This window comes from Alternaria triticimaculans (genome assembly GCF_023758025.1).
Source record: "Alternaria triticimaculans strain BMP 0046 chromosome Unknown scaffold_4, whole genome shotgun sequence".
Lineage (NCBI taxonomy): Eukaryota > Fungi > Ascomycota > Dothideomycetes > Pleosporales > Pleosporaceae > Alternaria > Alternaria triticimaculans.
In genome coordinates, this window is record NW_026055961.1 from 735916 (window position 1) to 758201 (window position 22286).

The following is a 22286-nucleotide window of genomic DNA, read 5'->3' on the forward strand; positions in this document are numbered from 1 at the left end:
TTCCTTTTACTGAGGCGCATATGCTTGGATGCATTCCATTCGTAACAAAGTTTCATCGTTATATGCGACTCTGCAACGCCATATAGTCCGAGAGTGATTGTATACATATGTTAAAATCTGGACTGTGAAGACTCTAGTTATATGTGTCCTCCGTCTGCGAATAGTGACCTTCAATCTAGTCGACTACGTGTTACTCTCTAGTACTGTCGCCACCTCATTGGGAGAGAAACACTGTGGGTGCTTTCATTGCTTCCCATCTCCTATCCTCATCAGGTATGGAACCACAGTACTCATAGCTAATACCATCGATACTCAGGAATGTAGCTGCTCATACTCTCATTCAATTCCCTACCTCTATTTTCCAATCTGCCCATCAGTGCCACTCATCGTCTCCTCACATCTCCATCTCTCCATGCACATCTCACTCCTCCATCCCCCAAACATCGCCAACCCTAAACCCCACTGGAAAAGGATCCCCACTACCCACCAAAACCTGCCTGTACCCTGTAATCCACGCCCTCCCCTTGACTCTCGGTAGAACCGCCTCGTGATCCCCAACTTTTGTCGTACCCAAAATACTACACTGAAACTGTGTCCCCACAATACTCTTATGGGTAAACCTCTGCCCAACCCCCAACGACCCCTTAGCATGCAAGACCGCCATCCTCGCCGAAGTCCCCGTCCCACATGGACTCCTATCGAACCTGCCCGGGCTTACCACCACCGTATTAACACTTACCAACCCCCCATCTTGCTCCTCCACCACCGGCCCCGTAAACTCAATCGCACTAACCCCCCTAATCTGCCCATTCGCCGGATGAACAGGTTCATAAACCTGCTTGACCCTTTTGAAAATCCTCTGACCCAATTCCACAAGCCGCCTCCCATGCCTATTCTCCACCCCAATCCCCGCCCCCAATGTCTCCATATCCACAAGCACAAAATACATGCCCCCCCACGCAACATCCACCTCCACCTCACCCAAACCCTCGACATCGATCTTCAACCCAATCTCCTGCACAAAAGCAGGAACATTATCAAACTCCACACTCCTCACCTTCCCCCCTTCACACTCCGCCTTGACCCTCACAACCCCCGCCGCCGTATCCAACACCACCCTACTAACCGGCTCCTTCATCTCCAGCAACCCACTCTCCAACAACACAGTGGTAACGCAAATAGTATTGCTCCCGCTCATAGGCGCATACTCGTCGCTCTCCAGAATGAGGAAACCGGCGTCGGCGGAGGGGTCGCAGGGGGATAAGAGCAGGTTCATGCACTGTGAGACGCGGCCGAGCGGCTCTTGCATCAGGCGTTGCCGGTAGTGGTCCGCGTTGTGGAGGAAGTATTGGAGTTTGGCGTACATGGTGGGGAGGTGGACTGGGTCCGGGATGCCGGAGGTTATTACGTCGCCGATTTCGCCTTCGGCGTGGACGGTTGTTATGTGGATCATGGGGGAGGGGGGGTTGGGTGTAGGGATGGACATGGTGGTGGTGGTTATGGCGGAGGGTGAGGGTGTGTAGGGGAATGCTGGGGCTGGAGGAGGAGTTAGTATGTGTAGGTATCTTGATTAGGGATGATATGTATTTGTACCGACAGTTCAGTGATTTGATATCGATTCCTATGTCTCTTCCTTGCATTCGATAAGTTGGTAATGCTGTATATCCAAACTCCACACAATCGGCGCCTGGAAGATGTCCTTCAACAAGTTGATATTTCGAGAGACTATATATTTATCACTCCAGAGATAAACAGAGTCAGCGTACTATCGGATCCTATACACGACCCACACAAATGTACTCGTAGGGCGTGCTGAGCACAGCCAAGTGCTGAGATGCATACCCCGCTTCCTACAACGAGGGGTCAAGCTTACCAACATGTCAAAGATCAACTGTGTTTATAAGCACATCATCACCAGTAACTCAAATCAGCGGGCCTGAAAGCTGCATGTCGACGATATTACTATTAATCTTCCAAGAGGCGACTCTTTCTCCCTAAGTTCTATGACATTACAAACAAGGGCTTTGCTCTGCAAAGCGCGACTGCTATACTCAAACTTTTGATGCAGCGAACGCAAGGAATGGTATGTACACACAGAAAGAGGTAGCCGATGACGGTCGGCCTGCGACCGCACAAGCATATATACACCTTAACCCCACCCATATCGTAACAGCGTCTCAAAATCAACCCAATCTGCAATATGATACAGTCAGGAAGAACGTCTAGCGAAGCTTCTTCGTCTCAGAAGCATATGTACGATCATTCTTGTCACCCTCGACTTCCTCGACCATCTTATCGACAGCCTCAGCCTGCTTCTTCCACTCGCTTTGGCACATCTTGAGTTCCTTCTGAAAAAGCTCGTCGTTGGGCTTCCTGTAGCTTCCACCAAGACGGTCCCAGAGCGTCGTGTATTGACCGTAGTTGTAGTTGAAATATAGGTGGTGCATGGTGTGGCAAGCAGCACCATTGATGATGGGCGAGTTGTGCGCGTATTCGCCGTCGTGGATCAGGACGGTCCAGATGTTGACGAAGACGAAGAGGAAGACGTATGCGAACTTGGATAGCGGGAATATGAAAGGGAAAATGTGGTAGGGAAGGCCCTGGGCGTAGCCGTCGGCCGGGTGGAACGCGTGCGAGGCGAAGGGCGTGGGCATGATCCACTTGTGGTGCGGCTTGTGGACGTGCTTGTAGACGCGGGGGTGGTGCAGACCGCGGTGGATCCAGTAGATGGCCGAGTCGGTGAAGAGGAAGAAGAGCGGGAACTGCAGGTAGTTGTACCAGAGTCCTGGGCCCTGGTCTACGGTGTCGTATAGCTTGGAGTAGCCGCGCACTTCGAGCAGGAACCAGGGCACGGTGAAGATGGCCATGATGGGGAAGGCGATGTTGGCCTGCTTCATCTCGAGTTTAATCTGGTTCTTGAGGTATCGCGGGTGGTTGAAGGTCGACTTGTCGAAGACGAGGAAGTACGAGGCGCCGGCGAAGACATAGTATACTAGGACACCGAAGAGCCTAGAGCGTTGTTAGAGGAGAACTACGTAAAAGGCTGGGGCAGCGCATACCATGTGATGAGGTACAAGGACACCGCCTGTCGCCGCCAGTCGTCGCGTGTCCATTGGCTCATGTAGGCATACTTGGAGGGCTCGACGGAGAAGAACTGCGTCGAAGGCTCGTACTGCCAGGTCGCGTGTGGGAGAGCAAAGCCCGTGGGCTCCTCTCTAATGCTCGAAATCGTTGCATTGCCGACGAAAGAGGGTGTGGAAGCGGGGAGGAGGGTTGCGTAGAGAGGGTCGAAGAGAAAGGTGTCTGCTAGTTCGAGGACGACGTCCATGGCTATTCGGCTGGGGCGAGGAGACGCCTCGGCGATCGGCGGATTTCAGGTACGGAAGGCCTGCGATTCGTGATGTTTGAGGACCAACAGGCGCACTCAATGCAGGTACACGTCACAACAAGAGACAGACAATAAGAGCAATGCAAAGAGAGCAGAGTATCTAGGATAGAGTATAAACGAATGTGGGGAGGCGAATGCTCTCGTTCAAGTAGGTAGTCATAACGGCAACGCTTCCATTTATCGGCGATAAGTTTTCGGCGCCCCGAGTACAAGCGTCCCTGAGGGAAATGTCGCCAGGGTCCATGTTAACTGTTTTGGTTCCTCAACCGTCGATGTTGTGCCAATCAAGCGTCAAGACGGCCGACTAGAGACGCTCACGTGACTACGCATCACAATCTCGCGCGCCGGAATCGACGCATCCGCTGGTTCCGAAAGTGGACTGACAGCCCTACGGACGCTGCCCCTTATCAGATCTTCTCATCCGATCCTCGGAACATGCTCGGACGGTGACAGCACGGTTGACACGCCACCTGGGCGCTCTTGCGCTTACAAACCGTGATTGCGCGTTTTGTGGCGTGCATTGTCTTGACTGGTAGTGAGAATCAGTTATTGGTGGCATGGAAGGTTTGGTTCTAGGCGGTCTCGGCAGACCCTCTTGTGAGTCGTATACAGCTGATGCTCATTCGTCTCTATACCAGACCAGGCCTCGACAACACAATTACTTTGCCACAATGCTGACAACATCCTCATCGGCCACTACATGCCCCAAGCCCACCTTCTGCGGCACGTGCCTGGCACTCGCGCCCCAAACCAGCGCATGCTTGAACGTCTCCTTCAGTGTCCGATGAACTTGGTCGCAGACGTCTTCGATCGTGCTTCCGTGCCGTACAATGAGCGCCTCTGAGAAATCTGGGTCGTTGCCCTTCCTCTTGGTGTACACCCTGATCAACCTCAACTCTTCCCAACACCTGTCCACGACATCTTGAATACCGAGATCGAGCTCACAGCTCATGACGACGGTGTGTGGCTCGCGTGCTAATTCGTCCAAGTGCGGGAGACCGATGCTATCGATCTTGTTGTACACGTAGAGACACTTGATGTATTTCCTGTGGTCCTTCATAATGACGTCGATGAAGTCGTCGACTGTTGCGTTTTCGTCTCGGACGAGGACTTCGCAGTTGAGCATCTTGTAGTCTTTGAGAATGTTGTAGACCATCTTCTCGTCGAGATGCTTGGGCGGGACCTGGAAGTTGATCTTCATGCCGCCAGCCTTCTTGGGCTTGAGATAGATGTTCCTGTTGTCGATAAGATTATGACTTAAGGGGAAGTATTGAGGTGAGCTTACGGTGGCTCGCGGTTCAATCTGATGCCCACGGCTTCCAATTCAGCCTCCAGCAATCGCCTTTGTTCCGCCTTCTTCGTAGCATCAAGAATCATGCAGACAAGATCACTCGTCTTCGCAGCACTAATGACCTGTCTTCCTCGTCCCTTACCCTCCGCAGCACCCTCAATAATACCCGGCAAATCCAAGACCTGAATCTCAGCACCACCATACTCAAGCACACCAGGAATCGCCGTAAGCGTGGTGAAGGCGTAGGATGCGGCTTCTGATTTTGTCTTTGTGACTCTGGAGAGGAAGGTCGACTTTCCTACCGAGGGGAAGCCAACGAGTGCAATACGCGCATCTCCGGATTTCGATACATCGAATCCTTGTCCTCCACCGGAACCTGCACCTGCAGCGGGTTCGAGGAGTTGTGCGCGGAGACGGGCAAGTTTTCTGTGGCATCATCAGTCGAGAGACTATAACAAGGATCATAGATAATGTACCCTTTCAGTAGACCAAGATGATATTCTATACTTCAATATCAGCACGTGATACACAGTGCATCCAGTATCGATGCAATCAAATCCGCTTGTACATACCCGTAGCCTTATTCTCTGCATCTCGTTAGCGCAAGTACCATTAAAAAGTACTGTTCCACTCACTCTGCGTCCTCCTCATCTCATCCTCAATCCTGGCGGGGCGTTAGCGCAAGGCCACATCAAAATTTCGGCGCTATCCCACTCTTTGATCTTCTCCGTAATATTCACCATCTTGACGGTTTACTACGCACTCTTCGCACTCGGATAGAGAGAGACTGGGGTGAGGATGAACGGTAATCGCACTTTGTGGCGGCTGCAGTCCGGCAATATCACGATGGTAAAGGTTTGGTGTTGCAGCGCCCGCGGCCCAGCGCCATTGCTCTTCGGGCCTAGCGCGTAAGCTAGCGAACGCAAGATGCAGTGCGTCATCTGAAAGGCCATGAGCTCTCGCGCCACGCTGGTTTGTTTTGTAGTTTCTAGTGCTTAGTCTTGTTGCTTTCTTTCCTATGTTGTTCGTTTCTTACTTCTGTATCGCTTCTCGTTCCGTCTTGGAAGCATGTTGTTTAATTCCGAGGATCCTTGGCCGCGGTCGCATCACGACTTGTTAGATCACTACCACGCTCAATACGATAAAGCGATCGCATCTGGGGAATACCAACCTTTTTTGTATCCATGGGGGATCCTTGGTGCACTTTTTGTTATCGTATATCTTCTCATCCCGCATCAGAATCGGCCGTGGCTTGAGAAAGGACGATACTTGGCATTTGCATGGATTGCCGGATTTGCAACTTACAGCAACTTATACACAAAGGCGAGGGCGGTAGCACCAGCTTTGGGTATCGGTCTGGTCAACGCATGGAGTATAGCATGGGTTGGCGCAATCATAGTGTGCAACGATGCACAGACAGACTTTATGAGGATTGAAAGGACCGGGGGCGTTTTTGGCTCGGATCCAGACCAGCGGAAAGAGAAGACACAACACGATGGAGGTGCTGAAACCAAAGGAGAGATCAAGGATCAGGCCTTAAAAGACGACCTCGTCAACAGCACCTCCGGGCCACGAGACCGCCACGGCCAATACGCATGGCAACCCTACCCCCTCCGCCCCTTCATCGAGCGCCTAGACTGGGTCCTGGATATATTCTGCAACTTCCGGGGCATGGGCTGGAACTGGCGTACTAACGCCCTCCCACCACCCCCCAAATTCATACAAACGCAACTCGACAGCAACTCCAAATCCACCGTGCCCAAGCACACCTACAAAACCCACGCGGGCCAAGTAGCACAATTCACAAACCGGCGCACCCTCCTGCGGCAAAACACCTGGCGCCTCCTCAAAGGCTACCTAGTCCTCGACCTGCTAAAAACAACAATGATGTGGGATCCCTATTTCTGGGGCTTGACAGACAGAGCACCACCACCGCCGCACCTCCCCTCCTGGCTCACAAACAGCCCCGTACTAACACACACATACCACCTCCTCCTCAGCATGCTCGCCGTAAAATACGCCCTCCAAACCATCTTCGCCCTCGGTCCCCTCTTCTTCAGCGGCCTCCTCTCCCCCTCTCTGCTCGGCGCCCGCGCAGAACCCTGGATGTATCCTGAGACGTGGGCGCCGTACAGCGTGGTCTTGGATAAAGGGCTCGCGGGCTGGTGGGGCAGTTGGTGGCATCAGACTTTCCGGTTTGCGTTCCAGGAACCTAGTCGGAAGATTATTGAGATGGTGGGCTTGGATAAGAGGGGTGTGGGCGCGAAGGCGTTGCAGCTTTTTGTCGCGTTTTTTCTGAGTGGCGTTGTGCATGGCAGTGGGAGTTATACTGCTACGGGGGAGACGAGGCCGGTGAGGGGCCCGATGGCGTTTTTCTTGCTGCAGGCTGTGGGGATTTTTGTTGAAGCTGGGGTGACGCAGGCTGCGAACGGAGCTGGACTAGGTAGGAATCTGCCTAGTTGGCTGAAGCGGGGATGGACGTTTGTGTACGTTCATGTCTGGTTTTATTACACGGCTCATCTTCTTTGCGACGACTTTGCTCAAGCGGGCGTTTGGCTCTTCGAACCTATTCCTATCTCTCTGTTTCGCGGACTGGGATTCGGACCTGATGCGAGAGATGGGTGGTGGTGTTGGGGCGGACAGCTTGTACGCTGGCATCGTGGCGATACGTGGTTGACGACTGGTATTGCGTTTTAGAAGCTTCTACCGTCTCCTACGTCTAAGTCAATTGTCAAATAGCGCCTATTAGATTCCCTACATACACCACTGTGTCGAAAGACCCAGAAGGAATGAGACACAACATTCAGACCTATGCGTCCTGTCTTTCATCAAAGAGAAGGTTCCTCCGTTTTCACTTCCTCAGTCACTGCGAAAACCCGGTTGCCTTGCCTCGATTTACGTGGCCAACCAACCCTCGTTTTCTCTATTTCACAACTCACTCCCACCTGTCAGTACACGTACCTCTTACCAGTCGCGAATACGCCCACGCTTCGACATCTCCTCTACCATCAAAATCTCCCCTACACAAAAAGCCGAACATCTTCCACAAAAACAACCCGAATTCATCTTCGTTCTCCACTCTCCGGTTCGACGAATAGCTAGCTAATGGATCCCGCCCCCTCACCCACAGATCTCATATTCAACCTAACATGGCGCTACCTCTCCCACGCCGCCGTCCCCGCCATGCTCCCCGCCAGCGCTCTCGACGCCAACGGCTCTATCCCACGGTCGTTTTGTCCAGATGTGTATGATGGGGTGAGGAAGACGGTGGGGGAGATGAGGGAGGAGGGGCAGTGGGCGGTTTGGTATTGGGTTGTTGGGCCTGAAGATGGGGAAGATGGAGGGAGGGATGGGGATGGGGATAGGGAGAGGGAGAGAGTAGGCTGGCATCCGTGTTTTAGGTTGCCGGCGAATCGGTGAGTGCGGGGGGGTTTTTTTTGGATGGGGAGGTGGTGTGGTTGGGGTTGAGTGGTTTGGGTGGTGTTTGTTTGACTGGCCGATTGGAAACTGACATTGAATAGGCGTGTCGTCACACGTAACGTCCTCACCTCACCCACCTCCCTCCCTTATCCCACCACCTCCAACACCGACACATTACCTCAACCCCGCCGCCGCTCAATCTCCTCCTCTTCCTACTTATCCACGAACCCGGACCATCATATCCCTAACCCCATCGCCAACCCCAACCCCCACAGCACCCACACCCGGCGATCAAGCGCCGACACAACGCGTCGAATGAGTTCCGTTCGCGAAGAAAGTAAGACTGACGAGGGTAGCGTGGAGGCAGCGAGCGAGAGTGTGAGTGAGAGGATAAGGAAGAGTACAAGTTTACATATACGACCGGGGATAGTTAGGAAATGAATGCATCCCCGGTCTGAGGAAGAGAGGTGTATTTGATAATCGGTTGGAATGTGATGATGGGCAGATACCAGAGCAGTAAATAACGAAGCCAACTTGCGTGAGACATTCAGTCCGCTCGACTTCGCCCTTGCTGTCGTGACCCGACAAGCCCCGTTGTAAAACATGTAAATTACCAGTCTCCCTTCAGACCATCCTGTTCCTTTCGTTCATCCTCCCAGTTTCCCCCATCCTTCTCTTCTTCCATCACCCATTTTTGATACAGCACAGATAAATCAGCTTTTTCCTCCGTGTAGGAAAAACATCGGCTTACACTCCCACTCAACCCTGTCCCTTCCCAGTCAACAACCTGCATGACAGAATCCTGGCAGTCTATGCGTTTCAAATAGTATGACGCGTTTCCCTCCCGAAATTTGGGTTTGTCACGACTCTCACAAACTTTCCACATGTCCAAATTGAGACCATGACGGCATTACCGAGATGAAGGGCGTTCATGCAGGACCATTGTCAGTCGCAAGGCTGAAGCGAGATGTCGAGTCAGTTGTTCCTTGCAACACCAAGACCACAACAGACAAGTAGGGCATTTGTAATACCGCCGAGTACCTCTCAACAGAGTGGATAGTGTGACGTGAATAGATGGAATGATAATAAATAAATATAGTACATACATGCGCCACACTCTATGGCACGCACATGGCCAAGTCCAGCCCAGTCTGTCTAGCCACACACACCTACACTGCCCGACCAAACCAAACCGAACAAACAAAAGTACCGCGCGCACCGACAACAGCGCATCTCGCAGCAGGGTATCGGAAAGAAACTCGGAAGAAAACGATCGCGCAAAAAACAAACAAACCACGATCTCAACGACCATGACAAAGACCCGAGATGCGATGCGATGCAATGAGGAAGAAAAAAGAAACATTATGACTTTGTATAGTGTGGGTTGTGCGTCGCCGCAGATATTGTGTAGTAGGTCGTAACAGCTCTTACAACAAGAAAAGTAGAAAAAAGAAAAGGGCAACCGGAATGCCCAGCCCACCCAATCAAGCAGACCCAAGAATCAAGACTGACTGACACCATCAAACTCCTCAAACGACCAATGCAAATGATGTCGATATGCCGCTAAACCGCGTGAATCGTTCCTTTTTGGCTTTTGAACTGTGTCTCTCCTCATATGTCTTTGTGTTGTGTTGTGTTGTACGTATGGTAGTATGGTATTATGACTGCGCTTCGATGATGGTGGGTTGCGAATTAACCTGCAGAGTAGGCGTAATGGGGTATGGTAGATATTGCTCGTGCTGCTGCTGGTGTGAAGTTTCGGTGGGGTGATTATCTTCTTGCGTGTGCGGCCGTGTGCCTGTGTCGGGGCCGAGATGGGGATCTGGTATTTGGACGTCGAGCTGTGGAAAGTTAGTTGAATGTGGTTTAATTGAATGTGTCTTGGTATACGCACTGTCAGGTATCCAGTCCGCCGTAGTGGGATTATGCGGACTGCTTCTTTGGACCCAATGTCGCGGTTCCAGTCTTCGATCCAGCGCTCGAGGTCGGCGAGTTGCTTTTTTACGCCGGTGAAGCCCGCGTCTTCCCAGAGCCAGAAGGTCGCGATGCCGAGGACGGTGTCGAGGCAGGCGCGGAAGGTGAATGGGTCAAAGGCGTCGACGAGGGTATCATTAATCTTCTTGATGAGTATCCGGAAGTCGTCTTCGGTGACGAGAGGGTCTAGGATCTCGGGGTAGAGATTGGCAAACGTGGGCGCCAGGTCGCCCTTCATCATCCAGTCGCGCTTTATGCGGATAATGCGCGTCGTGTTGTACAGCTCGGAGTCGAGTGGCACATGCGGGTTGGGATGGGGAAAGCAGGGATGCGAAGGGCCCCAGGGGAACTCGGACACGGCGTCGGCGTCGTCGTCAGCTGCAGACCCTGATCGTCTCGAGTGCAGCGAGGTGCGTCCGGAGCCGGGCAGAGAGACGCGCGACAGGCCGGCGGGCTGGTGGTTGCGGCCGGCTTCGATGTCTTTGTCGGCGTGGGGCGCGGGCGAGACACTGTCCCTGGGATTGGCGGCAGAGGCCATGACGAGGCCTGGAGTAGGCGGCTGCGTGGGTGGCTGGCTCCTGCGATCACGCGGAAGGGCGATGCTGGTGCGACCGCTGATGCTGTCCTCGCCCGTGGAACGTTGGACTGCGAGGGAGCTCGGCGCAGGGCTCTGGCGACTCAGGCGGCGCTCGGGAAGCGAGAGCAGCGGGTACTCGTCGCGGCCGTCCTCCCTGGCTTGCGTCTCAAAGTCGCGCTCAATGGGCAGATTGGGGTAGTGGTCGTCGCGGCGCGGGGGCAGGGCCTGGGGCGCAGGCGCAGGCGGCGGGTTCTGGATCTGGAGGGTGCGCGGCGACGAGTTGACGGGGTTCCAGAGACGCGAGGCGGGCTGGCGCGGCGGGCCCTGGTACAGCGCGCGCAGGTTGAGGTTGAAGATGCGGTTGGTCAGCGACCAGCGGGCAGGCACTGGCGACGCAGCAGGCGGCGGGTAAGCAGCGGAGGGCGGGCGTGGAGTCGTCGTCGTGCCGGTGGTGAACGGGCGGTGCTGGGTGGTGGTGAATTCCTTAGGGGTCCCAAGGGCAAGTGGTCCATGCTCACTGCAGCATTGCCTGCCGACAAGACGAAGTCTGCCGTGGGTGCTGTACGGTTAAGGAAGAAGGAGCAGACAGCGGGGAATCAGGTGTGGTGGATGAGTGCGCTGCACTGTTATGGCAGGACGTCGTCGTGTCGTGGTCGCCGTGGTCAGTGTCGCAGTGTTGGTGTCAACGTCTCACACGGCGGGTTTGGCAATAGCAGAGACAGAAACGGGCCATGGAATTAACTTTGTCGCATGCAGCAGCAGGAGAGGCGTCACTACGAAAGGAAAGAGCGAGGGTGCTTCCTTCTTCTTGTACACGACACGACACGTCCGCCTCGTCCGGCGCAACTTGGGCACCTCCCAGCCCAGGCTCATGAAAAAGCGCCTGCCTGCCATGGCTTGTGCAGGCTGATGACTGCCTGCCGCATCACGCTGACCCCTGCCCCTTCACCCATCCCTCACCTATCCCAGGCACTGTGCCTGCATTAGCCCGGACAATCCTGACAGTCCCTAACAATCCATCCGACTGACGACTACCCGACATGTCAATCTCCAAGCATCCTCCCTCTATGCACCCCCTCATGCATCGCGCGTTGGCGGGCACACCCACGCCTGCCGTCACCGTTGACATCCGCCGTCCGCCTCCGCTGTCGCTCACATGACCCTGACCCTGACCAGACCATGACGTTGGCGCACGCCTCGAGTACAGTGTACACCAGCCCAGCCCTGTTTCACAACACAAATCAATGTCCACACGATCCTCCTAACACACTCTGTCCATCGACTAACCCGCTCAATCGCCAGCGTCATCGACATCGTCTTTGCCTCCATTACTAACAATTGCATCAATTGCATCAATTGCATGACTCTACGCTCATCCCCATCTCCATCACCCTCACACCCCCGTCACCCCTCTCAATGCCAACCAACTAACCCTCCATCCATCTCACACGCCCACACCCATGAGTAGCAACTCCCTTCCACCAATTACCCACACATCAGCCACATCCCCGGCAAGCCCTGTCAGCTCTTTACCCAGAACCGCGTCGTCGGGATTCCGCGCACTTGCTCTCATCTGAACAGCGTCAAGTCCGTGTGTTCGACTTGACCCCTTTTCTGGCGTTTACTTCCGATGACTAGTCTGTATATGATGTCAGTCCGGCATGTCTGTGCTGGTGGCGATGCGGTACGAGGCTGGCTGTTTGCAGCTTTGCCGGGTGGGGAGAAAGAGATGTGGTCCACGCAGTGAGTGCGGTGGGTTGTGGCTTGCGGCGTAGTGTCGTGATAGTTCATCTTGTCTCCAGCCTCACTTTTCCCAGTTGTTCAGGATCGTCGCTAGTGTATGGAGTGTAGACGGCGACTACACTTCTCATATCCTGGGTATAACACTCTTATAATAATATCTGCACATCCTATTATTGCCGATCTATAAAGCACATACTACTGATCATTTCACATCTCACGAACAGAGTCGGTATGCCGGTTCATATGCTCTCGTATTGCTAATAGCTGCAAGATTGTTGTATACCGCAGGATCGTATATAAGTAAATAAAAGCACACAAAGTCCCGCCCTCATGTAATGGTATATCCTTCGCGTTGCTCGTCGATATGCCAGTCCGTATCCAACCCTTAATCGTGACCTGACCCGAACCGAACCGAACCTTCCCAAACCCGCTCGCAGTGCTCAAAGGGCTCTCGTGTACAACAACTACATAACTACCTACTAACATAGAAAGAGAAAAAGATTCTTTTGTACGGGCCCGCCGGCTCGTAACGTCATCTCGAAACTCAAGTAACCAAGGAAAGGTATATCCCACAGCTAAGTGTGTCGGTTGGCATTCGCCTGCATCTTCCTCATCGCCTCCCGGTGCGCATCCATCATCTGCCCACTCCGCATCATACTATCCATCTGACTCGCCCGCTGCTGCTGCATAACCTCGCGCTGCAGCCTCTCCATCTCCTTCTGCCGCCTCTCCATCAACAGCGCCGCGCGCTGCTGTTCCGCAACGTGAGCAGCCGTCTGCTGCGGCGGCGCAATATCGCGCATCGTGTCGCGCCACCCCGCGTAGAGTTGCTCGCGCTTCTGCTCCGACTGCGCGCTCGAGGAGCGCTTGGGTTGGTGGCTGTCGAAGCCTGCGGGCGCGCCTTTGGTAGCCCAGGCTTTGTTTTGCCATTTTGAAGAGGAGGAGGGGGGTGTGCGGCCGGGGGACCGGAGCGAGGGTTGGTGCGAGAGGGAGGGGGAGAGTTGTTGGGCCTGGAGGAGTTGGCGGCGTTGGGATAGCGTCATGTCTTCGTCGTCGCCGCCGCCGCGTTGGGAGAGGTTGGGTGACGACATTTGGGGGGTGAGGGTTAGGGCTGAGGCGCGGTTTTTGATCAGGCTTTCGCGCTTGCTGAGGAGGGTGTTGCTGGGGAGGGGCGAGAGCGTGTCGAGTCTGATGGCGGAGTTGGAGCGCGAGAGGACCTGGGGAGAGGCGATGGAAGGGGAGTGGGTTAGGGATCGCTGGTTGACGAGTGATTCCTGAGAGAACGTCGAGGTGTTGCGTCGGAGTCCTTGGCTGCTGTTCCTTTGTGTTCGGCTGCCAGTTGACATCCTTCTTGATTCGCGCTTGCTCTCATAGAGGAGCTCGTCACTGACTGGTGTGGGCTTCTCTTCTGATCCGTCGGCGAGCATGATACCGGGTGATGATGGCAGGAACATGTCTTCGTAGTCTGGCTTCTCAGCAGCCTCGAGGTGCTTCGCCCATTCGTTCGTGCGGTAAGACAGGGCGATTTTCGACAGTTTCTCTGGCATCGCATTCTCAGTCAGACTGCCAACCTGTGATCCGCCTTGCTCCATCTGTGAGCCTTGAGAGATCTCATCAGACTTGGTAGACTTGGAGTATTTCTCGCTGCTCGCCTTGGAGCTAGACATGACCGTGTCAGCCCTGTGCTTGAATGTCTGTTCCTTGGGCGAGTCTGCTGTCTTTGGGTCGGTGCTAGTCGTGAGAGATTTTACTACGTCAGCGGTGTTCACTACGCTCTTCCGGTTAGGCACAGTGTCGGAATCCTGTCTCTTGAGTCCAGGCTTTTCAAATGGGTTGTCGTGCTCGGTTCCGATCGGTGATTCGACTGGGGACAGGTTACGGACCGACAGCACATCGAGGTCGTCGTCAAGTGTGGCGGCAACAGACGAAGCGCGGTCGTCTTCGTCACCTCGCATTCCGTTCAAAGCTTCTTGCGATGCTACCATGTCCCTCGAGATACGTTGCCTCATTGCGGAGACATCAGAAACGCGCTTCGACAGGCGCCTGGGCACCTCGGCATCGTGATCAGTCTCAGGAACAGCAGAGACGGAGGTATTGTCGTCGTCAGTGTGCGCCTCATCTTCGGTAGGGACTTTGAACGGAAGTGGGACGACGGCTGGAGGTGGCGGCGGGGCTGTGGGGCGTAGGCTGTTGCTTTTGACTAGAGTAGGCCTCGAGTCATCCTTAGGAGCCTCTGGAAGAGCTTTTTCGTTTTCAGCAGTATGGGCCTCGGGTTCGATTTGTTGGATAGCATCGTCATCCAGAACAGCGACAGTGACGGTGGCGTCGGGCTTGGCGGTGCGGCTGGCAGATCGCATCATTCCAGTTGACATGTTGACTGTTACCGCGCTGTCGTTGGGAGAGACCTCCTTCTCATGGACATGAGTAAGGTCTTTGGGATCTGAAGTGGAAGATCGGACACTGTCCTCGGGCACATTCTGTCCGTTGCCGTATGCAGCTTCCCATTGAGCACGTTCTTTCTGGAAGATCTCCTCGACCTTGCGACCTTGCTCCTCCTCTTCACGGTCTTGATCCGCCTGTCTCTCGAGTTGTTGAGCGGCAGTCTTTGCGCGGTGCTCTTTGACTAACTTCCAAACGCGCAGCTGGGAGACGATACTGACTACTGTGATAATGACAACACCAGCCAGCTCGGCTTTGATGTTCTTGGTAACAGGGTAGGTATTGGTGTTAAGAGGGAAGATGTCATCGTTGAGGTCTGCGGAGGTTAGCAATAGTTTGCGAATTCTGCGCGTCAACTTACTCCAGAGGTAAAGCCAGAACTCCTTCCAGCCGGAACCAGCCAGGCAGTCAATACCAAGAATGGCAGCGGTGGCTCCGGAGAAGGCGATTGAGGCGATGAGACCGTAGTTGCGTGTGTAGTGACTGAAAGCAAGCGAGTAGCCTCCAGCTGACATGCAACCAATAAAGATGGCACGACCAGTTCCTGAAGTGATCAGGCCACCGTCCTTGACGCTGAGGAACCACATGCTTAGGCAGAAGCCACCAAGTAGGCAGCCAAAACCTTCGGCGATGTCTGCGAAGACCAAGGACAGGACACCGAAAATCACTCCAGTGAAGAAGGCCGCCACGAAGAAGGCTCCCTGGATGGCATCCGAGACGGGAGGGTTCATCAAATATACTATCAAGACAGTGACGGCGAGAGCGGTCAGGTAAGCAGCAGACCCGAACACGTATACCCTTCTCTTTGTCAGTATAGGTTGGTAGATAAATGTCGATGTACATACCACTTGTTCTTGATACCAATGATGGCATATCCTAATCCACTAAGTAGCAATAGCACTCCAGTGACGCCCATAGCGGGGGTCAGCTTGGGGTGAATGGGCAGTGGGTTTTTTGGGTCCGCGGAGGCACTATCTACATTACATTATTAGCCATCTCATAATACTTCTCACCACATAACTTACCAGAAGACTCTGCTGGAGTAGCATCATCAGATGGAGTCGTCGTAGGGACATCATTGATAGAGCTCGGTGCCGGTGTCTCTGATGGCTTGACCGAGGAAGCTTCAGTCGAAGAAGGGCGTTCAGACTCAATGCTCGAAGAGATTATTCCTGATGGGGTGGGTGTGGCAGAAGGCTGACGAGACGCACTGTCCTGAGCCTCACGCGTCGACTCCGCGGAAGGAGAATCATCCTGTCTACGGACAGCAGCATGAGGAGCTGCTACCGCAAACTCTAGGCATAGAACAAGCGCAAGACAGAGAACCAAGTAGTGACCAGAAAAGCGCATGGCGATTATGCGGTGTAGACGTGTCTACAAAGAGCCAAATGCCATGGAGAAATTACGATTAGGATTGGAACTCGCGTCTGAACGGTCCTCCGAGGATACTCGAAGAGGAAAGCGCGACTCCTGATATGCAGCGAGGTGGTGTCTGCAACAATGACGCACGAGCAAAGATGTCGAAAGAGCAAAAATCGACGTGGTAAAGACTGTTTCAAGGAGCGAGATCGGATTACTGGTAGTAAAAAGAGCGAATGAAGAAGGAGTGTGGTAGGCACAAACGGCCAATACGCGAATGCAGGATATGCAAGTGGTGCAGACGAGATGCAGAAAGCAGGTAAACGGAAGGTGGAGGCGCACCTGGGCATATATCAGACGAGAGAAGCCACATGGGTGAGCGCCAGCATAGCCTAGACAGGAGATCGACGCCTCCTCCCGCAGGTTGCAAAAAGCGAGAGGCTTAGCGAGCACGGCCCTGTTCCTGCAATGAAGGAAAAAAGCAGAGCCCAGGAGCCCATCGAGCTCGGCGGCGTCAGAAACGGCGGCTCCTTTAGGGATGACCCATACTGCAACGGGTGTGGTGTGGTCCTTGGAAAGGTTGAAATTAAGATTGCAATGGCAGCCACCAGCCATTCTAACGTTTTCGCGAGCAACGCCTCCAGGTGCTTTAGGGCAAAACAAGTATAGTTCAGTAGCCTATATTCCTCATCTAGTATTGACACTTGAGAGCGGAGTTCGGACGTTACCCGGTGCCAGACAGCCGTACCAGACATGCGATGAGGCGTTTGAGGCTGCCGAGTGCCGTCCGTCGATAATGCCATGGAGGCGCGCGCTGCGGGTTCCCAGCGAGCTGCACACACATATGCGAGATGAGTTGGTGATTACGTTCGCCAAGCAGGCACATGGCGGCTGTCATCCAGTGAGATGTTGATGAAGGAGAACGCGTCGTGAGCTGAGGTGCAGCCATTCGCAGGTAGGGCTGCAAACTCCGTAGGCAGGGGTCTCGCTACGTGCCCATGCATAAGCTGCCGCAGCGTGCATAAAGACCCTCCCCAAGGGCGCTCCTCACATAACAACGTGCAGCCCACTGAGCCTCAGCCCGTAGTCCGCCCGCAAGGTTCAAGCCTCCAACTACGTTATCTGTAAGATCTTTCATTTTTCTTCAGCTCCCCGAGGCGGAGGGATATGTAGTCTGGATCGAAGCAAAAAGTTCATCATCGCGTTGCCCGAAAGGGAGCGATGATGTGACTGGCACGGCATCTCCTGTAACCGATGCTCAGCAGATCTGCAAGCAGCCGTGCGCGTTGCCGACGATCCAGTTCTGAGCGAACCTTCGCGTGGGAATCACTTTCGTGCTTCCTGACGTTAGCACTAGCGATTCGAGCTATCGGCTTACCTCCTGTCACTAGTTTCACGACACCCTCCGACAGTTCTCACAGCTGCACTTCTTCAAACTCACAGATTTGACGTTTATCTGCTTGCGCCTCATTGTCGAGGCATCGCATCGTCATCTGTTTCACACAGGTCGTTGCACAGATCCTACTCGGAGTTTTGGCATGGTAGCCTGGAGGTCTGCACGTGGTTCCAAAACTATAGTGGGTCCCGTAAGATTGGCAATACATGCAAAAAGCTTCCGGGTTGAGGCGCAGGCACCTCCGCGAGTTACAAGATCCAACTTCGATGTCCATCTTCCAATACGCACAACTAGCTTTTGACAAGAAAGGAGGGATGGACACGGTAGCATGCAGATTTGGGGTAGTGGGAACGCATCGATGCTGGATGCGCTGTGAGAAGTCGACGCTATCAATGTACAACACATCGCATCACATTGTTTATACCTGGTTCAGATCGATCGAAGATGCAAACGGCTTCAGAATACCGTTTTAACCGAAGGCTCCTACCAGCTTCCCAGCTGTAGCGAGCTGCGCATACAGTACGTGCTCAACGGTGTGTTCATCCGTCCACCAGACAACAGCTGTCAACCGCTCCGAATCCCGCTGCCACACCGCCCTCCTCGCTCTGATCACCTTTGGTGCGAAGTAGATATCCAGCCTCCCAGTTCTCCAAGATCTCGCCCTTGTTTCCGTCTCCATTCCCGTCTCTCCAGAGACACACGCCGTACACTCCAAGCTCGCAAATCACGCCACCCCTCTGCAACTCACCGTTCCGGAGAATGGCGTTTGTCAGTGGAGGTGGCTCAATCATCTCCATTAGGATGTATGCCGGCCAATGAGTCTCGGGCAGCTTCTGCAGAAATGGTGGGATGGCTTTCCGGTAAATGTTGTTTCCTCCTCCTTCTCGCTGAGGTTTCAGCACATACTTTGTGGCCGAAGAGGCGTCTGTCGCAAGCTTCTTCGCTTCCTCGCCAGCCTCGCTGTTGTCGAGCGGGTAGATTGGCGCAAAGGTCTCCAGTACGCGCGCGGCGACCTTTTCGTCGGGTAGGAAGCGCTTGAGGTGCGGTGAATGCGGCGTAGCAAGCACTTGTTGAACCTTCTTGCACCCCGCAAGTTGGGTCAAGACGCTTGGGCACTTGATGGCACGGCTCTTCTCGAGATGAGTGCGAGCGTTCCAGTCCTCGTCGTTTGAGTAATCATCTGGTGAGTACCCTGCTCGAAAGTAAATTGTCGTCACCTCGTACGACGTTGAGGGAGAGTTTGGTGGCGTGTAGACCAGTGTACGGTCTGTGTCGAGCTGAGTGTGAGACAGTGTCTCTCCGAAAGGTAGACGGAAGGAGCGCACCCCATTATCTTCGAGCAGGGCGTATTCGAGATGTCTCTGGTCAAACACATTTCTCTCTGGGTCCTGCACCACGAACAGTACACATAGAGGACGCTTGGTGCGCGAAGTCCCGTACGCCTTGTGTGCTGTAGCGAGGCCCTTTGCCAAGGAAGAAGCTGACTGGCTCTGTCGCAAAGCCTCTTGCTTGATAATGGGTGATGTTGAATCTGGGTAAGCGTCGATTGTGAGCAGGTATTTGTGTAACGCAGAAACTTGAGCCGATAGTCCACCAAAAGACGAAGCAATTGTATTGAACTCGACCTGTTTTAAGCCGGACGTGGGATTTGACTGCGAAGGGTCTTGGTGTACCATGTAGTCTGAGCGGAAGAGTCCCAATGAGAGGTCCTGCACGTAGCCTTCTTTCTTAACCTCTAGATGGGTCTGCCATAACTTTGCAACAAAGTCGTCAACATGGACAAGCTCCTCCACAATTCTCTTCAACCACGTCTCGTCCCTGGCAATGGCTGAGTATAACTCATTGTAAGCCTGTTGTATGGAGAGACCCTCCTCGAAGCAGGACCGTGGAAACAAGCTTGGGAATAAAGTGACTGGTGCTGTGCTCGCGAGTACACCAGACGGATCCTGTGATGGCTGGACGAATGACGGAGCCGGGCGAACCGCTAAGCCATGAGCAATCGACCAGTCCTTGAGATTGGATAGCAGGTACTGCTCCTCCTGTTGAGACAGCTCTGGTGGGTAATCGGTGAGCGATATGGAATTCATGGTGGCTGAGTTGTTTCGGTGTCGTTAGAAGAGTAGATTGCTCAGGTAAGAGAGAGACTTACAAATGCTGTCGGCGCTAGAGCGATTGCCTCATCCTGCCCCGCCGAAGCCCGAGGCGCACCGAAGGACCCTGGCCGCGCATTTCAAAGCACATATTTGGCGGCTTTCCGACGTGACAGCAATCATTGCTAGATATCTTCACCGTGAATTGTGATGGCCTTGGTGATGCTTGCCCCTCGTCGCGTGATCAAGTGACAGCGCGCACTTGCCTAGACAGGTGCCCCACCTTCTACGCGGCGCCCAATCCGCGACTGCTGTAGCAAACATCTCGCATCTCTCGCGATCACCAAACATCAAACACGGCAGCGACCGGGCTCTCACATCCAGCGCTATCAAACATGGACGACTATGCTCACCTACTCAGATGGCAGAACGTGGCAGGAGGTGACCAGATCATAGACTTGCCTGACGAGGACGACCTACAAGAGGATGATAATTCTGGGCTGGGGGATGCTGCTGAGGAGGATTCTCGATCAGTCGACGATGAGGATGAGAACGCAGTTGAAGAACCGAGCAAGCGGACCAAGTTAAGTCAGGACAAGATTGTTGACATTATCAACGAGCGAATCAAGCTCTTCACAGATGCCTGGAAGCCAAACAAGGGCGTTGCTCGCGGCGAGGAGGTGGACTACGACCCAGTCGCTATGTGGACTGAAGCGGAGGCTAAAGGAGAGCGAGAAGCCCTGGCGAAAAAGTACGAGACAGAGCACAGCTATTATAAGTCAAGACTGGATGAATTGTGCGACCAAATCGTCAAATTTCCAGGAAGCAATGCGGTAAGCAATAACACCCTAACGGTAGACATGACGTCTTCGCTAACGGTGACATACTGCAGGAGCAAGTACGGCGACAATGCAGCAACCTTGAGGTCACGGTTGACTCCATGGAATTTGCAGCCTGGTTACGCGACATCTACAAGCTGGAACCTGTTGATGACAGCGATGAAGAGCAAGTACCCGACGATCAAGACACCGCGATGCGCGACCGACCGGATATACCACGGACTGCATCATCTCTTCAAGTAGAGCCGGGAAATGAGATTATTGATTTAGGTTCACCCCCAGATTCGTCAGACATTGAAGATGAAAATGCATTGCTATCGAGAAAGAACCTCGGTGCTGAAGCTGATCCAGTCGAAGACCAGCTCGAAGACTTGACGCGATCATCGACACGAGACTCAGTCATCGCTGACAGCGTAGAGCCAATCATGTATGCGCACCCAGGGCTTCTTGAGCCAGACGGCTTGTCTACCCGTACACCTATCAACCATGGAGATGAGCCTGAGCACGCCTCGATCGCCACAGTTCGCCGCTGGAAATGGGAAGATTTGGTCGAGCATCTTGACCGCAAGCGCGTGGTCTCCAAAGTCATCCAAGAAATGAAGTTCAACGATCGCGAAGTTATTCGTAATCGAATTCGGCTTGTTGGAAAGACGAATCTGATCAAAGAGATCCGGGCGTGCATCGGCATGTTATACAGAAGAGAAACCAAACTGCAGGGCGTCCTTCCTCGAGATATGCCAAAGATACTTGCGTTCACGAAGCTCTTCCTGTCTTGGTGGTTCTGTAGCAACTACTCCCGAGAAACCGATGCATCTAAGAAAGATCTTGACGAGCTGAGAAAATGCATGGATAGCGGGGCCGCCGAGACAAGCACGTTTTACGACTATGTGTATACGATTATGGGGACGACGTTCAGCGAAAAGGCTCTGCAGCATCCTGACCAACCATCTCAGGCCGAGATCATCGAGATCTCCGACGATGACTGAACCAGCGGCATCTTCTGTCAAGATCTGTTCTCCAGAAAGGGCCGTTATGCAGGAAGGTCTAGGCCTCTGGTCTAACAGGCTGCTTATGAAATGTTGGCTTAAGGAAAGATGCCGAAGAGTGGGATTATCGAACCACGTGCGGCGTATTTCGGCAAGACTTTCCAGTTCCGCACTGTACGCTAAGCACGACCATGACTGAGTGCAGGCCGAGGTATGCAGACGAAAGTTTTGGAGAGACGTACTATCCAGGCCTATGGATTGCAGATCCTCTTGGAATCGTAGAGATCAACCTCACGAAATGGGACGGTGGCGGCTCCGAGTTAGAGGGTGAAGGCCAGGTCGCCGGGCAAAAGGCGGGGTACGCTAAGATCACAGACTACACCTGCGTAGTTGAAGTTGAAATGTTGTACGATTGAGTTGGAACACGACCAGGTTCCTGCCGTGAGGTGAATAAAGGTGGCAACTTGATGCAAAGCGTGGAGTCGTATGAGAGGTATCATGGCGGGGCTGACAGGCGGCATTGCGGGTGCTGTCGAGGTACAGTGTGAGCCAGACCCAGGACCCTTCCCAGGCGCAGTGCGAACCATGGAACTATCCGAGCAATTACTCTCCGGACTACCGTACCGCTGATGGAGATGGCGTCGGCAGCACTGCAAGCTAATATAGGTGGGCCAATCATGACGAGTGCATTTGATGCCGACGCCCGGCATGTTAGATTCCGCGCTATTACCGCATGTAATTCATGTAGTCGCATCTTTGACACATTTTCCAACCATCTTTCTCT

The 22286-nt window shown here is 53.7% G+C and overlaps 7 protein-coding genes across 7 annotated transcripts; 2 read left to right on the top strand and 5 right to left on the bottom strand.

The window, feature by feature from the left end:
- Positions 1-2222: 2222 nt before the first annotated feature.
- ERG3 (c-5 sterol desaturase) lies at positions 2223-3328 on the bottom strand (the record flags this gene model as incomplete). Its single annotated transcript, XM_049364461.1, has 2 exons — positions 2223-3009; positions 3060-3328. The coding sequence occupies 2 exons, from the start codon at positions 3326-3328 to the stop codon at positions 2223-2225; spliced, it is 1056 nt and encodes a 351-aa protein (XP_049223539.1).
- Positions 3329-4046: 718 nt separating this feature from the next.
- RBG2 (Ribosome-interacting GTPase 2) lies at positions 4047-5422 on the bottom strand (the record flags this gene model as incomplete). The annotated part of the gene is made up of 6 exons (XM_049364462.1): positions 4047-4623; positions 4674-5105; positions 5156-5180; positions 5252-5266; positions 5315-5343; positions 5394-5422. The coding sequence occupies 6 exons, from the start codon at positions 5420-5422 to the stop codon at positions 4047-4049; spliced, it is 1107 nt and encodes a 368-aa protein (XP_049223540.1).
- Positions 5423-6058: 636 nt separating this feature from the next.
- Positions 6059-6895, top strand: J4E78_003829 (uncharacterized protein; the record flags this gene model as incomplete). Its single annotated transcript, XM_049364463.1, is given in 3 exon segments — positions 6059-6062; positions 6079-6852; positions 6888-6895. 3 exon segments carry the CDS (start codon positions 6059-6061, stop codon positions 6893-6895), a joined length of 786 nt encoding a protein of 261 aa, XP_049223541.1.
- Positions 6896-9757: 2862 nt separating this feature from the next.
- On the bottom strand, positions 9758-11383 carry J4E78_003830 (uncharacterized protein; the record flags this gene model as incomplete). Its single annotated transcript, XM_049364464.1, has 3 exons — positions 9758-9940; positions 9994-11036; positions 11371-11383. The coding sequence occupies 3 exons, from the start codon at positions 11381-11383 to the stop codon at positions 9758-9760; spliced, it is 1239 nt and encodes a 412-aa protein (XP_049223542.1).
- Positions 11384-12968: 1585 nt separating this feature from the next.
- On the bottom strand, positions 12969-15850 carry J4E78_003831 (uncharacterized protein; the record flags this gene model as incomplete). Its single annotated transcript, XM_049364465.1, has 4 exons — positions 12969-15148; positions 15194-15630; positions 15678-15803; positions 15846-15850. 4 exons carry the CDS (start codon positions 15848-15850, stop codon positions 12969-12971), a joined length of 2748 nt encoding a protein of 915 aa, XP_049223543.1.
- A 2276-nt stretch (positions 15851-18126) lies between these two features.
- Positions 18127-19674, bottom strand: J4E78_003832 (uncharacterized protein; the record flags this gene model as incomplete). Its single annotated transcript, XM_049364466.1, has 1 exon — positions 18127-19674. The coding sequence occupies one exon, from the start codon at positions 19672-19674 to the stop codon at positions 18127-18129; it is 1548 nt and encodes a 515-aa protein (XP_049223544.1).
- A 398-nt stretch (positions 19675-20072) lies between these two features.
- On the top strand, positions 20073-21502 carry J4E78_003833 (uncharacterized protein; the record flags this gene model as incomplete). The annotated part of the gene is made up of 2 exons (XM_049364467.1): positions 20073-20510; positions 20570-21502. 2 exons carry the CDS (start codon positions 20073-20075, stop codon positions 21500-21502), a joined length of 1371 nt encoding a protein of 456 aa, XP_049223545.1.
- Positions 21503-22286: the final 784 nt, after the last annotated feature.